Source organism: Chelonoidis abingdonii, chromosome 11 (assembly GCF_003597395.2).
Source record: "Chelonoidis abingdonii isolate Lonesome George chromosome 11, CheloAbing_2.0, whole genome shotgun sequence".
In the NCBI taxonomy this organism is placed as follows: domain Eukaryota; kingdom Metazoa; phylum Chordata; order Testudines; family Testudinidae; genus Chelonoidis; species Chelonoidis abingdonii.
In genome coordinates, this window is record NC_133779.1 from 3,035,503 (window position 1) to 3,050,473 (window position 14,971).

A 14,971-nucleotide genomic window follows, 5' to 3' on the forward strand; every position below is an offset into this window, starting at 1 on the left:
GTCAAGGAATGGGATATGGGGCCTTTCCCTTCTAGGGGGCACTAGTTCTAATCCAGCCCCAGATTGGGGGGGGCGGGGGGGCCGGTGGGCTCAGGGGGGTGTCAAGGAATGGAGTACAAGGCCTTTCCCCTCTAGGGGGCACCACCTGCAATCCAGGCCCAGGTAGGGGGGACTGGCTGGATCGGGGGACCAGGGAACAGGATGGGGGGGCCTTCCCCTGCACTTACCTACTCCTTAAGGGACTGGCTCTAATCTAAACCATATTAGCAAAGTTGATGACTATCTGACATCCCGTGATCTACGTGGACCAGGCTGCTAGGTCTGAGTCTGAGTTCCCAGTGGAACAGTCCCCCCCCCACCCCTCCTCATCATCCTACGCATCCCAGCAGGGAGGCCCAAGCCTGCTGGGGGTAATGTGTTGGGAGCAGGGAGACCTGTGCTGTACCTGCTTGGGGGGCACACAGAGCCCCTCGTTCTCCAGGGCTATTAGTGCAGCAGAACCAAGTGCATTAAGAACAGGAAGCAAAAGTGAAACGAGTTGTCTGGTCTCTATTCAGCTTCAGTGACTGCAATTCAGCGGCTTTAACAGATCACAGTCCCCTGTCCCCCCAGACGGGCCCTTCAGATCACAAAGACGCAAACACAATCAACAAAGGGCTCCTCTGGGGAGAGCACACCGGCTCTCTAACCTCAGAGACAGGAAGCGGACGAGTGCAGCGGTACCGGCTGGCTCAGCCCAGGAAACGCACCAGCTCGCTCAACCCAGGCTGCTGCAACTCAGCTTCCATGAGTAGGTGCCTTGGCTGACCCCTCCCCACCTGCCAGCTTTCCCCTTTCCACCGTCTCCCAACGGGGCACCCCATCGACAGCCCCCCTGTGCAACCCTGAGCTGCCCCTGTCACACGAAGCAGGTGTGCAAAGCTCACAGTGCCTGCCCAGGCGCCTGTAGAGACGATCTCGGTCAGGTGGCAAAGAGAAGGCAGGTGGGTAGTTGAGAGGCGTGGCAGGGGGTTACAGAGCCTTCCCCTGCTAGGGCACTGATTCAAATCCCCCTCCGGGCTAGCAGGGCCCAAGCATTCTTACCTGAGGCTGTTTGGTCTCCCCTGTGGAGTGAGTTGGAAGGTCTCACCCTCATCCTGGTGGAGGAGTCTCCCTCCCGAAAGCCCCTGCCTTTGCTGACTGCCTCAGAGAGGCCCTTGGACAGCAGCTTCAGAGATGTTAATGACAGACCCTCCTGGAGCACCCGGGCTAGAGTTAGAGACGGGAGGAAGGACGGTCGAAAGCTCCAAGACTGGGAGTGGGGAGATCTGGGTTCCCAAGTCCCAGCTCAGCCCCATTGCCTGTGTGAAGCTGAGGTCTCACTTCTCTGGCATTAAGAGGGATGATGGAGGGAAGGAGTGGAATCTAGTGGTTAGAGCAGGTAGGCTGGTAGCCAAGACTGAGTTCTATTCCCAGCTTTTGGAAGGCAGTGGGGTCTAATGGTTAGAGCTGGGAGCTAGGACTTCTGGGTTGTTCCCAGCCCTTCCATGGACTCTCTCATTTTAGGCAAGTCACTTGACCTCAGTTTCCCCATTTTCAAAACAATGGGTTTAGATCTTTGTCCCATTCCTTACCGGCAGAGGGAGCAGTTTCCCTCTTCCCCCACCCCCTCCAGAGCACAGGGGAGCCAGCCTGGCAAAGAAGGCAAGTATAGCTCAGTTTTCAAAAGGTCTCATGCCTGTTCTTGAGAATTTCTCAAGCCCCTCCCCCACCTTGGGTTGACAGAGAGAGGAGCTGCAGACGCTGAGATCAAACCCCCCTGTGAGAGCTGAGCCTGGAACCCAGGAGTCCTGGGCCCCTGCTCAGTTGTTCTGCAGGAAACGAGGGAGGCTGTGAAAAGGAGAATGACCCCCTGTATAGCGAGGAGGTGGTTGGCTTAGTGGGTTAGGGGCGTGGGAGGGGTGTCACATCTGCGCCCAGACACCAATTTGGTTTTCTTCTGAAAAGTCCGAGGCTCAGGTGTCGGTGCAGCGAGCCGGAAATGAGATCAGCTGCCTCCTCCCACACCCTCTGCACCCGCTTCCACGCCCCTGAGTCATAGCCACGCTTCCCCTCTCGAAAGAGGAAGCGAAATGCTGGGTAAGACATTACTCACGCTGTGCTTTGTATTGGCCCCTCCCGGAGCACATTGTGAGAACCTCAGCTCAGCAAAGCGAGCCTGAGAAGGGGGAGCCCTACAGGGCCAGAACTGTGACCAGAGACCACCTTTCAGGGGCCTGCTTGACCCCAGAGCCACTGTAGGTAGCTAGTGGTTCCGTCATCTTAAAAAAGGATGCTCAACCAACCACGCTTGCATTGAAACCTCAGGTCTGGTTCACTGATGCTTTGCACCAGTTGTACTCATGCAAAATCACCCCCATTCTGTGTTTTGTACCCTCCAGCTCCGTCCAGGTGCCAGCTCCTCCGCAAGGCATAGGGCATTGGACTTCGTTTGAGAACCACCGAGTGTTGCAACAACCGTTTGGCTTAGCTCTGACACAGCCCTGGCTCCCGGCGTGCTTTACAAGAGATGGGTCACAGCCCCCTTTTAAACTGGTGAAGAAACTCAGGCAGCGAGCAGGGGAAGGGGTCAGAGTGACAGAGCCGGAAACAGAACCTGGATTGCAGTGGCCCTGTCCAGGGTTCTAACCACTGTCCCATGCTGCCTTGGTAAAGACACTCGGGGGAGAGGGAATTAAAAAACCCATGCCCTTTTATAGAGAGGAATCTCTGCATGAAAGTGAGAAATAAAGCACAGGACAGCAGCCAATACAATTTTTAAAAAAAGATTTTCATTTGCATAAAGATTAGAAAGAAAAAAAAACAAACACCTTTTTACCGCCCCCCCCCCAAAAACAACAAAAAACAAAAACACAGTTCAAACGTGATGAACCCTTTGAAACACACTGCACTCGCCGAGTCTCCGGCTGCAGGGAGAAATTTACCAAAGAAAAAAAATCAGAGATGCTAAATCTTCTCAGATTACATATACAGTAGGCAGATCAGCAGCAGAGAATACTTCCCCTGTGTAGCATCTCCCCAAGCAGATTACAGCCCCCAGCAGAACTGAGCACATCTTACTCTTAAAGTACCTTCGTTTCCCTTTAAGCCACAGTGGCACTTCAGTAAAGGCACAAGAGTCTCCAATTCTCTCCCCTTCGGGAGGAAGGTTTTAGACAGCCCCTCCTCATCCCCACCTCACACAGGGAAGGTAAATGCTCCACTGGCTCTGGATCAGAACCAAACCAGATGCAGAATTACAGGGAGATGAGGTGGCCACCCACCGCACAGCAGAATCAGCTCCCACGCCCGCGGACGTACACACACACACTTGAGATGAATGTCTGTGTAATGAGGAGACGCTTAATTAATGGCCCCAACCAGTGAGTGGAAACAGACTTATGACACGACCCTGCCAGCAGCTTCTGGTAAATATGCAGGGCCGGTGCAGCCTCCACATGCAGAGACTTCTGTGGCTATGGAATCCAGGCTGGAAAAGTTGGCAGGCACTGTTAACATGGCAGATCAGCTGAGTCTGGAGGAAAAGTACAGGGGACTCATGCCCTGTAGTCACCCCTATGGCAGAAGCTGCTCATGCCAGATGCACGCCTAGACTTTTAAGTGCTTTTGCCTGCTCACCCCGTATGAGATGCAGGAGGGGAGGGGAGAGGAGGGAAACTAGCCATTTCTTTTTTCTCTGCAGGAAGACGAGCCTGCCCAAAGAATCACAGCTGTCCGCAGTAAACAATAAACGAGCTGCAGAGTCTCAGTCATGCACGCAGCCCTCACCTGGCTTCATTTCAGCAGGGAGCAGGAGCAAACCGGTGCCAGTGTGACTAGGGGGTGCCGGTGGCAGGGGGGCGGGGATTTTGGAAGGGGAGGAAGCAAAAGGAAAGATACATGTGCTAAGCTGGAATGGTCAAGGAAATCTGCTCCCAAATCTGCCAACCATACACTCGCCTCTAGCCCCACGGTGGGACTGGCACTGCCACGTGCATCGCTTCTATTGCGTCATCCTTATCTTCGCCAACAAGCACGCCTGCACCTTTAAGTGCCAGTCCACACGGCTAGCATCCCCCCCACCTCTCAAGAAAGGCAATGCTGGAAGGCTTAAGCACAGCAGCAGCATCAGGCCAGCGGCTAGTCTCCCCTCACCCCAAGGGGAGGGAGTCAGCACACGTCCTGTGCCCTGCTCCACGTGGCTGAGCTGGTTTCAAGCGAGAGGCAGGGACAAAGTCTACAAGACCAAGCCTCGGCGAGAGCAGGGACCATGCCACAGCCGGGTGGCACTGGGGCTGCCAGGAGCCAGCTTTAATAAAAAGAGCCCAGCTGGCATGAACTCCTTGGTAATTAATTAGACTCAGACACTGGAGGGGCAGGGGGAAGGGCACCGCCCCTTTTCCTAGTTCTGATTCATTCATTCTCAAGAGGGGTACACCCAAGGAATAGGTTGGGAGCCTGGCTGCAGGGATGGTGGTGTGTGATTTCCCTCAAGGGTTGCCCCCAGGACTCAGAGATAAGGAGGGGATGCGGGGACATGGCTCTAGGGAGACACTTTCCTAGACCAGTCCCTGCTCAAAACCACAGCAGCGGGGTCCTGGCAGGGTGGGATGGCGCATCTCAGTGGAGGTGTGTGGCAAGGGGTGTGTGTGAGAACAGGCCTCGGGTGGGGCAGGCAGAGGCCATGCAAACTCATTGCAGCGCTGGGTTTGGGTGGAGCAGCACCCACGCAGGGAAGGAAAAAGGAGTTTAATCCACGCCCTCGTCTAGCAGGTTTCTCAAGGTGGCGGCTTCGCCCCGGCTGCCTCCCCAAAGAGGGAGAAAAGAGCCCATGAACCAGGGGGGGACATGCTGTGCGTGTGAGAGGGTTAAGAGGGAAGGGGAACAGCTCCAGCTTGGCACAGCCGCTTTGCACTAGGTCCTGCAATCTCTGAGTGGATTCCGCCCCCCTGGAAGGACAGGGCCCTCCCCACACGGTGCTACCACTGCTGTTGGTGCTCCTCACCATGTCTGCACCCCCCTTCCACCAGGATCAGCTGCCTCTGCTGGATGCGGTTTCCTTGGCAACCAGCCCCTGCCACCTTGTGGGGCAGGAGGAGGATGCTAAGAGGACAGAGCAGGGGAGGAGCTGGGGGGCAGAGCCCATCACCATGAGGGAAGACGGGCTGGGCCAACAGCTGGGGGCAAGTGCCACTTCCGTTCCTCCTGGCTGAAACTAGGGACACAACTTTCCCAACCATGGGGACCCATGCACCCCAATGTGGTAGGGTTCTGGCCCTAAGCACACTGACCCCTCCTGCCTTTCCCCTGGGGATACCCCATTCATAGAAAGTGAACTCATATCCCTGAGACTAAGGGGGTCCCCTCCCCCAAATATTCCCATCAGGACCCCCTCGCTTGGCTTCAGTGGAGCCTTGGGGTACTGGCACCCCATGCCTGGGATGGTCACAGACCAGGAGGGCTCTATGGGCAGATGGCCTGAGAGCCGATGCAGTGGGGGATGGGACACCTGTACCCCAATAGAGAAGCTGGGGGGGGAGGAAATGGATGTGAGGCATTTACCAAGGACCCCCCCTGCAGATTCCAGCCTGCAGCTCAGCAAAGGACAGACCTTTGGATGAGTACCGGGGAAAGGGTGCAGCCACACCCGCAGGTTAACTACCATCCCAGCTGGGCCTGATCCAAGGGCCACTGCCATCCCATGAGGCTGACGCCCCCTGGATTTGCACCTGACCCACAGCCGCCTTCCCCACAAACAGGGCCGCCAGCCGGCAAGGACAGGTAGTCCCAGGATTCGCGGGAAAGCCACTCCTCTAAGGTGGCTCTGATGAATGGGCTCTTTGATTCTCCCCGCCCACGTGCCATGCCAGGGAAACTGGTTTGGGAGGAGACATGTGGGCATGTCTGCATCTCCCCAGGATGCCAGCCCTCCTCCCGCCAGGCTAAGCTAGTCACCAAGGCGTGCAGGGCCCAGCCCCCTCCCACACAGGGAACAGTCCTTACACCTCACCTGGGCTGAGTTAGTGGCAGAGAAGAATTGCAGGGCACAGGGATAAACTCGGTTGATCCTTATTTTAGTTTGATCAGGGCACACAGCTGTCACTCCCCACAGACAAGGACGTTCTTATAATTGTGGGTTATTGGGAAGCTGGACGGGGAACCCCCATAAACCTGCCCCTCCCCCCCCATGCAAAAATCTTAAGTGCCTAGTATAAGAACTCTCCAACACCTGTCCCATCCCTCAACTGCTTCTGGAAACCGCTAGGACATAAGGAAAGAGATCGATTCCATGAACCACAGCGGGAAGGGCTGCTGTTGAGGGCACACCAGTAGCACCAGATGATTTGCCCCCTGTGAACACAGCTGGAGGGGAGGGAGGAGGAGGAGTTTACACCCATCCCCCGCTACCCAAGTTAATTAAATAATAAACTCTACAGGATTTACAATCAGAAACAAGGGAAAAAAGACTAAGTGGCCTGCATTCAGATCTAAAGAGCCCCCCTCTCCCCCCCAAAAAAAGCATTCATGACACCCTAGGCCCCCATTTTAGAGGGTAGGTGCCAAGGTACCATAGCAGGGATCCAGTCCCACCCCACCAGCAATTTTGAGAGAGACACAAACAGGTGAATAGGGGAGGATGGGGCTATAGAGGTGGGGGCGGGGGAGGGGGGTCTGGACTCAAGGTTTCACTGGTTAGAGACTCGTGCATGGGTATAAAAAGCCAGGATTAGGATTTGTAATTGGATGTCAGCCACATCAGACCTTCGCAGAGTCCTTCCCCAGATGTCGCGCAAGAGGGCTGGACATACCAATTCCTGTCCCTAATGCGCGTCAGTCCCAGTTTCTCCTGGATTTCATGGGGCTTCATGGCGTCGGGCAGGTCCTGCTTGTTGGCGAAGATGAGGATGATGGCGTCCCGCATCTCCCGGTCGTTAATGATGCGGTGCAGCTCCTGCCGGCCTTCGTCGATCCGGTCACGATCGGCGCAGTCCACCACGAAGATGAGCCCCTGGGTACCCGTGTAGTAGTGTCTCCAGAGGGGCCGGATCTTGTCCTGGCCCCCCACGTCCCAGACGTTGAATTTGACGTTCTTGTAGGTCACCGTCTCCACGTTGAAGCCCACGGTGGGGATGGTGGTGACCGACTGGCCCAGCTTCAGCTTGTAAAGGATGGTGGTCTTGCCGGCCGCGTCCAGGCCTAGCATCAGAATCCGCATCTCCTTATTGCCGAAGATCTTGGACAGCATTTTCCCCATGGCTGCGGGCGAGCAGTACAGTCCATACAAGGCTAGAGGAGAAGGAACACAGTGAGATGAAGTCAAGAGCAATGCAGGGGCCTGTGATCTGGCTAGCCTCAACTCCCCTTCCTGCACTCCACCCCACCCCGAGGCAGGTCACTGCGAGGCACAGGTACTCAGAGAGTGGATGGGCCGAGATGCAGGAGATCTGGGCTCATATCCCAGTGCTACCACCAATTCCCACTTGAGCTCTCCAGGCCTTTGTCTTGCCCATCTGTAAAATGGGGAACACACTGTCTCCCCATCCTTTGTCTTCTTAAATGGGACACTCCTTGGGGCAGAGGAAGAAGCAGGCCAAGTGCTGCGACGTGCTTAGGTGCTGCTGTTAACCACAAATCTAATGTGGAAACCGAGGTCCTCCAAAGCATTCAGGCTGGGTCTAGTGCAGCAACGCTTCACCCACCTGGATCACAGAGAATCTCAAAGCCCTTTAACAACTCTCCCATTTCACAGGTGGGGAAAAAAGGGGCAGAGAGGACACAGGAGGTCACACAACCACCACTGTCTTGTTCCAATGTCTAGCCGCCACTCCCCACCCAAAGCTGGGAATTAAAGCCAGGAGTCCTGACTCCTGATCCCCTCCCCTCCCCTCCTAGGAGCAGAACCCAGGAGTCCTGAGCCACCCCCATCCTAACCACCGCTCCTTGTAAGAGGCCAGATATTAACAGCAAACCAGAAAGGGATCCCGCACCTCTGAGGACAGCAGCAGACCTGTGGCTAGTTTCGCCAGACGCAGAAGCATGGGGAAATGGCATGCCATTACTGGGGTCTCTGCCCCGGATCCTCAAGAGGTATTTAAACACTTAACTCCCGTGAAAGTCAGTGGTGGCCTTGCTACTAGGATGACCAGACAGCAAGTGTGAAAAAATCTGGACAGGGGGTGAGGGGGTAATAGGAGCCTATATAAGAAAAAACCCCAAAATCAGGACTGTTCTTATAAAAAAAACAGGACACTTGGTCACCCTACTTGCTGCAAAGAAGCCAGGATTACCCCAAAAATACAGCCTGGGTATGGGGCACTTCAACACAGCTCCTGACACCAGCTGTTCATTGCTACCCTAGGGGAAGGGGCCAATTTCTCCATGAAGTCCCTGGCAAGCAGAGCCCTTGCCCCCGCCCCCCCGGATCCTGCTAGACCAGCATCTGATTAGATATTCTTAGAGAACAAGCCCAGAGCAGCCTTGAAGGTCAAACTCAGAGGGGGAAGTTTCCAGGAGTTGGAAAATACCCATCATCTGGGCTGGTCTGGTCTGCCTCGCCCCCGGGGCACAGCGACTCCACCAACTGGAGTCTGCCCCCCTTTGTCCCACCCTGAACAGTTCTCCTCCTCGGCCTTCTGTCCCTTCCAAGCTATGGGAGGAGACAGACTCCTTTCGCCAAAAAGGAACCAATTGGAGGCAGGCAACAAACCCAGAGCCTGATTATGTCCAGAGCGTCAGAACATACTGTAGCAATTTCAGTGTCTCAACATTCCACACTGGGAATTGGCTCCTTGTCGCCACACCAGCTGGCACCCTTTTCGTTAAACTGGTTTAGTGGGACCAGTGTAGACACCCCACCTCCCCAATGTGGACGACTCTCAACATTTTAAGAGGATCTTGCTTTGGTTTAGCAGGACCCTGTCCCTCGTGGGCCTGATTTCAGTTCAAGGCAATCAGAAACAGCTTTAGGCGATGACCCCCCCTCCCCCCAATAAGTGCCTAAAGCAAAGCACTTGCCCAGGGGGCTGCCTCCAATTTAAGAGTTTTGCGAAACCAGGGCAAGTTTGTGGAGGTTCCCCATAATGGCCCCTCTGAGTCCCCTCCTCCCCACGTGAGGAGCCATAGGAACCCAGACAAGGAAGGCACCAAGTCCTTTTCCTGGCTGACTGTCGGCCGCACTGTCACAGAATCCCACCCATAAACAGCTCAAACTCCAGAGGGATAGCTCAGTGGTTTGAGCATTAGCCTGCTAAACCCAGGGTTGTGAGTTCAATCCTTGAGGGGGCCACTTAGGGATTGGTCCTGCTTCAAGCAGGGGGTTGAACCAGCTACCTCCTGAGATCCCTTCCAACCCTGATATTCTATGAAAGCCAGTCAGGTTGCTTGCCCCCACAACCCCTGCTGGGGGGCTCTTCCAAAGCCTCCCCTCACTGTGACTGGTAAAAACATTCCAGTTTCCAGCCTCTGATTTCCTCCCAGACAGTTTATTCCCATTTGTTCTTGTGCCAACTTCGTCCTTGAGCTTCAGCTGCTCCTCTCCCCAGTCCCATTCCTGGCTCTGCCACCAGCCTGCTGAGTTGTCACCTCTGTGCCTCAGTTTCCCCAGCCTGACACAGGGATAATGATACTGTCCTCCTTCAGAAAAAGTTTTAAGATAGACTGACAAAAATGTCTAGATTGATAAGAGCTATATATTATCGTATCAGTCCCCTGAACAAAATAAATCATACTGACCACAGGTTGGTTTGGTGTTTTTGTGTGGGGGTGGGGGGGTGGGGGGGAGCATAAGTGTGTCTACACTAGGGCTTTTGCTGATCTAAAAGAGTCCTTCAAACCCCACACTTCCCACTAGCTGATCTTGCTGCACCAGCAAAAAGTTTCAAGCGTAGATCTGACCTTTGAGCCACAGAAATTGCTACATCAGGGTCCAACTCTCCAAAACCTGTCCCACCCCCCGCGTGTTACAGCAGAAAGGAACGGCCTTTCCGAGCTCCAAAATGGCCCCCACGAGGAGCCAGAGGGAATCCCCACCCGTCAGCCAGGCCCAACCCAACTTGAATAGGTTCCCTGACTCAATCGAGCTCTTCCACCCTGCAAAGCGGGCTCAGAAGGCAGGGGCCAGGCCGGGAGCCCACTTCTGCACATGTGGCTTTTTCCCGCCCCCACCCCAGAAGTTTCTGTCCCCATCAAGCTGAACAGCGGGGCTGAGAGTTGGGGAAAGATTTTATTTAATGTTTTTAACCTCCAGTAAGACACTGGAGAGAACTGGGGACAGGTGCTCCACTGCCCGGCAAACTCAGACAAGCCCCTGATTCTAGCAGGAGTCTCTCTCTGCCCACATTTCAATCCCAGGCGGCGCAAAGACAGACTCAGGACCCTCGCCCCCCCCACTTTGGTTGGGAAAGGAAAGAAACTTCTCCCCCTCCCCAGTCAGCAGAGCAGCCGGCTGCTACCGGCACCCAAGTCAGGACTGCAAAGAAAAAACTAAATCTACCACTTCCCCTTTCCTCCATCCCCCACCCACCCCAAGCAAGACTGATTTTTTTTTTTGGGTGTGCGTGCTGCTGCTGCTTCCGGACAGCCAGTAGTTTCTAGAGCTTGTTCCTGGCCGTTTTAATTCAAACCCCCAGATCCACCCTAGAAGTTTCAACCCTTGGGCACACCCATGATGCACAGGGAAAATATTTCCAACCAAGCAAGGGAAGGGGGGGGGGAAGAGAAAGACAGGACACCCCTTTAATCGGATCATTGCCCCCTCCTCTTCCAAACTTGAATTCAACCCCGCAGGTCCACCCAGGAGAAGTTTCAAGCCTTCTCCCAGCAGACCTGAATTCAAATCCTCCCCCCACATGTGCCCATCAGAAGTTTACACGCGCCTCTCCCCCCCATGAAAAGGGGGGAATATTTTCAAAGCAAGAAGCACGGGGGGGGGGAGAAACCCTTTAATTTTATCCTTTTCTCCCCTCCTTCAGGGCTCGTATTTAGATGCTAACTGAGCGATCAATACATATCCCCTCCGCACTGCAGTGTGTGTGGGGGGCTCAGCCCACGCCGCGCCCAGCCCCCAGCCCCACTCACCCGGGCGGGGCAGAGGTCAGCGGCGCCCCAGCAGCTCCCCACGCGGGCTCCGCCGCGCCCCGGATTCCAACTTCCGAACGCGATGTAACAATTTTCAGCGTCTCCGCGTTCCACGGGGCTGCCCGGCCGCGGCCGCCCGCGGGCTGCTCGGCATCGCCCCGACCCCGGGGCGCAGCGGATCCGGGAGGGGAGGAGGGCGGGGGGAAGCCCGGCTGCAGGATCCACCGGCCGGCGCGTGGCCCGCTCCGCTCCCGGTCCCGGCTCCGGCTCGCCTGTCTCCAACCGGCGCCGAGCTCTGCCCACCCGGGCGTCCCGCAATGAAAAGGGCGCGGACTGGGGAGGGGGGGTCCGCCCCTCCCTTTCGACAGCCGTTGCGCATGCTCCGGCTCTTAAAGCCACCCGGACTCTTTTTTGTCCCGCGCCCCCCCGGTTCCCGGCCCCGCTGCCTCCACCCAGCCGAGGGTGGTTAAGGGGGGGGCTTTGTCTGGTCAGTTTTCCTTTAGCGAACTGGGAGTATCGGGGGGGTTGCTAGGTGAATGCACACCTCGTGTGTGTGTGTGTGTGTGTGTGTGTCAGTGTGTGTGTAAGTCACTGCGAGGCACAGGTACTCAGAGAGTGGATGGCCGAGATGCAAGGAGATCTGGGCTCATATCCCATAGTGGCTCCACCAAATTCCATGGCTCTCCAGGGCCTTGTCTTGCCCATCTGGTAAATGGGAACACACTGTCTCCCCATCCTTTGTCTTCTTAAAGGACACTCCTTGGGGCAGCGGAAAGAAGCAGGCAAGTGCTGCGACGTGCCTTAAGGGTGCTGCTGGTAACCACAAATCAAGGTGGTAAACCGAGTCCTCCAAAGCAGTTCAGGCTGGGTCTAGCTGCGAGCAACGCTTCACCCACCTGCCGATCACAGAGAATTCTCAAAGCCTTAACAACTCTCCATTTCCACAGTGGGGAAAAACAGGGGCAGAGAGGAACACAGGAGTCACATCAACCCACCACTGCTCGTTTATCGTCAATGTCTAGCCGCCACTCCCCACCCAAAGCTGGGAATTAAGCCAGGGTCCTGACTCCTGCATCCCCCCCCTCCTCTAGGAGGCAAGAACCCAAGGAGTCCTGAGTCACCCCCTTCCTAACCACCGCTCCTTGTAAGATGCCAGATCATTAACAGCAAACCAGAAAGATCCCGCACCTCTGAGGACAGCAGCAACCTGGTGGCTAGTTTCGCCAGACGCAGGAGCATTGGAAATGGCATGCCATTACTGGGGTCCTCTCCCCGGCATCCTCAAGAGGATCTTAAACACTTAACTTCCGTGAAGTCGGTTGGGCCTTGCTTACATAGGATGACCAGACAGCAAGTGTGAAAAAAAATCTGGACAGGGAGTGATGGGATCGGTTAATAGCGAGCCTATATTAAGAAAAAACCCCAAACATCAGGACTGTTTCTTATAAAAAAAAAACAGGACACTTGGTCACTCCTACCTTGCTGCAAAGAAGCCAGGATTACCCCAAAATACAGCCTGGCTATGGGGGCACTATCAACACAGCACCTGACACCAGTGTTCATTGCTACCCTAGCCGGGAAGGCGGCCAATTTTCTCCATGAAGTCCCTGCAGCAGAGCCACTTGCCCCCGCACCCCCGGATCCGTGCTATAGACCAGCATCTGATTAGGATATTCTTAGATAACAAGCCAGAGCAGCCCTTGAAGTCAAACTCAGAGGGGCGAAGTTTCCGGAGTTGGAAAGATACCCATCTTCTGGTCCGGTCTGGTCTTGCCTGCCCCCAGGGCCACAGCGACTCCACCAAACTGGAGTCTCCCCCCTTGATGTCCCAACCCTGAACCAGTTCTCCTCCTCGCCTTCTGTCCTTCCAAGCTATGGATGAGACCGCTCTTCGCCAAAAAAGGAACCACTTGGGCAGGCAACAAACCCAGACTGATTATGTCCAGAGCGTCAGAACTACTGTAGCACATTTCACGTGTCTCAACATTCCACACTGGGAATTGGCTCCTTGTCGCCACCACAGCTGGCACCCTTTCGTAAACTGTTTTAGTGGACCAGTGTAGACAACCCCACCTCCCCAATGTGACGACTCTCAACATTTTAAGAGCGATCTTGCTTTGGTAGCAGGACCCTGTCCCTCTGGCCTTGATATTCAGTTCAAGGCACATCAGAAAAGCTTTAGGCGATTGGGGGACCCCCCTCCCCCAATAAGTGCCTAAAGCAAAGCACTGGCCCACGGGGGCTGCCATCCAATTAGAGTTTTGGCGAACCAGGGCACAGTTTGTGGAGTACCCCATAATGGCCCTCGTGAGTCCCCTCCTCCCCATGAAGCCATAGGAAACCCAGGACAAGGAGGAACCAAGTCGCTTTTCCCATGGCTGACTGTCGGGCCGCTACTGCTCACAGGAATCCCACCCATACAAACAGCTCAAACTCCAGGGGATAGCTCATGGTTTGAGCATTAGCCTGCTCAACCAGCGGTGTGAGTTCAATCTGAGAGTGCCATTAGGATGTCCTGCTATCAAAAGAGGGGGTGAACCCAGGCTACTTCCTGAGATCCCTTCCAACCCTGATATTCTCAGAAAGCCAGTCAGGTTGCTCTGCCCACAACCCCTGCTGGGGGCTCTTCCAAGGCCTCCCTCACTGTGGTATGGTAAAACATCCAGTTCTCCAGCCTCTTTGATTCCCAGACGTTTCATTCCCATTTGTTCTGTGCCAACTTCGTCCTTGGCTTCAGCTGCTCCTCTCCCCAAGTCCCATTCCTGGCTCTGCCACCAGCCTGCTGAGTTGTCACCCTCTGTGCCTTCAGTTTCCCCAGCCTCATGACACAGGTATGATACTGTTCCTCCTTCAGAAAAAGTTAAGCATAGACTGACAAAAATGTCCTTTCAGATTCGACTAAGAGCCATATATTATCGTATCAGTCCCCTGAACCCAAATAAATCATACTGACCACAGGGTTGTTTGGTTGTTTTTTGTTGGGGTGGAGGGTGGGGGCTGGGAGCATAAGGTGTGTCTACACTAGGCTTTTGCGGATCTTAAAGAGTCCTTCAACCCCACACTTTCCCACTAGCTGATCTTGCTGCCACCAGCAAAAAGTTATCAAGCGTAGATCTGACCTTTGAGCCACAGAAATTGCTACATCAGGGTTCCAACGCTCCAAAACTGTCCCACCCCCGATGCGTGTTACAGCAGAAAGGGAACGGCCTTTCGAGGTCCAAAATGGCCCCCACCCCGAGGCCGGCCAGAGGGAAGGCCCCACCCGTCAGCCAGGCCCAACCCAACTTGAATAAGGTTCCCTGACTCAACTCGAGCTCTTCCACCCGCAAAGCGGGCTCAGAAGCAGCCAGGCGTGAGCCCACTTCTGCACATTGTGGCTTTTTCCCGCCCCCTACCCCAGAAGTTTCTGTCCCCATCAAGCTGACACAGCGGGGCGCAGAGTTGCGGGAAAGATTTATTAATGTTTTTTAACCTCCAGTAAGCAACTGTGAAGAGAACTGGGGGACAGGTGCCTCCCTTGCTGGCAAACTCAGACAAGCCCTGATTCTAGCAGGATCTCTCTCTGCCCACATTTCAACTCCCAGGCGGGCGGCAAACGACAGACTCAGGTACCCTCGCCCCCCCACTTTTTGGTTGGGGAAAGAAAGGAAACGTCTCCCCCTCCCCAGTCCAAGCAAGCAGCCGGCTTCTACCCACCCAAGTCAGGAACTGCAAAAGAAAAAACGTACGATCTACCACTTCCCTTTCCTCCATCCCCCACCCACCCCAGCAGACTGATTTTATTTTTTTGGGGTGCGTTGCTGCTGGCTGCTTCCGGACAGCCAGTAGGTTCTAGAGCTTTTCGTGGAAACCGTTTTAATTCTGCAAACCCCAGATC

The 14,971-nt window shown here is 55.1% G+C and overlaps 1 protein-coding gene across 1 annotated transcript; it reads right to left on the reverse strand.

The window, feature by feature from the left end:
- Positions 1 to 2,792: 2,792 nt before the first annotated feature.
- Positions 2,793 to 11,411, reverse strand: LOC116822408 (ADP-ribosylation factor 6-like). The gene is made up of 2 exons (XM_032776294.2): positions 11,095 to 11,411; positions 2,793 to 7,305 (listed from the first exon to the last, which is right to left on the reverse strand). The coding sequence occupies exon 2, from the start codon at positions 7,271 to 7,273 to the stop codon at positions 6,746 to 6,748; it is 528 nt and encodes a 175-aa protein (XP_032632185.1). The 5' UTR covers positions 7,274 to 7,305; positions 11,095 to 11,411; the 3' UTR covers positions 2,793 to 6,745.
- Positions 11,412 to 14,971: the final 3,560 nt, after the last annotated feature.

Bases quoted from the DNA above. Each gene is read 5' to 3' on its own strand.
- LOC116822408 (XM_032776294.2), bottom strand. From the start codon at position 7,273: ATGGGGAAAATGCTGTCCAAGATCTTCGGCAATAAGGAGATGCGGATT.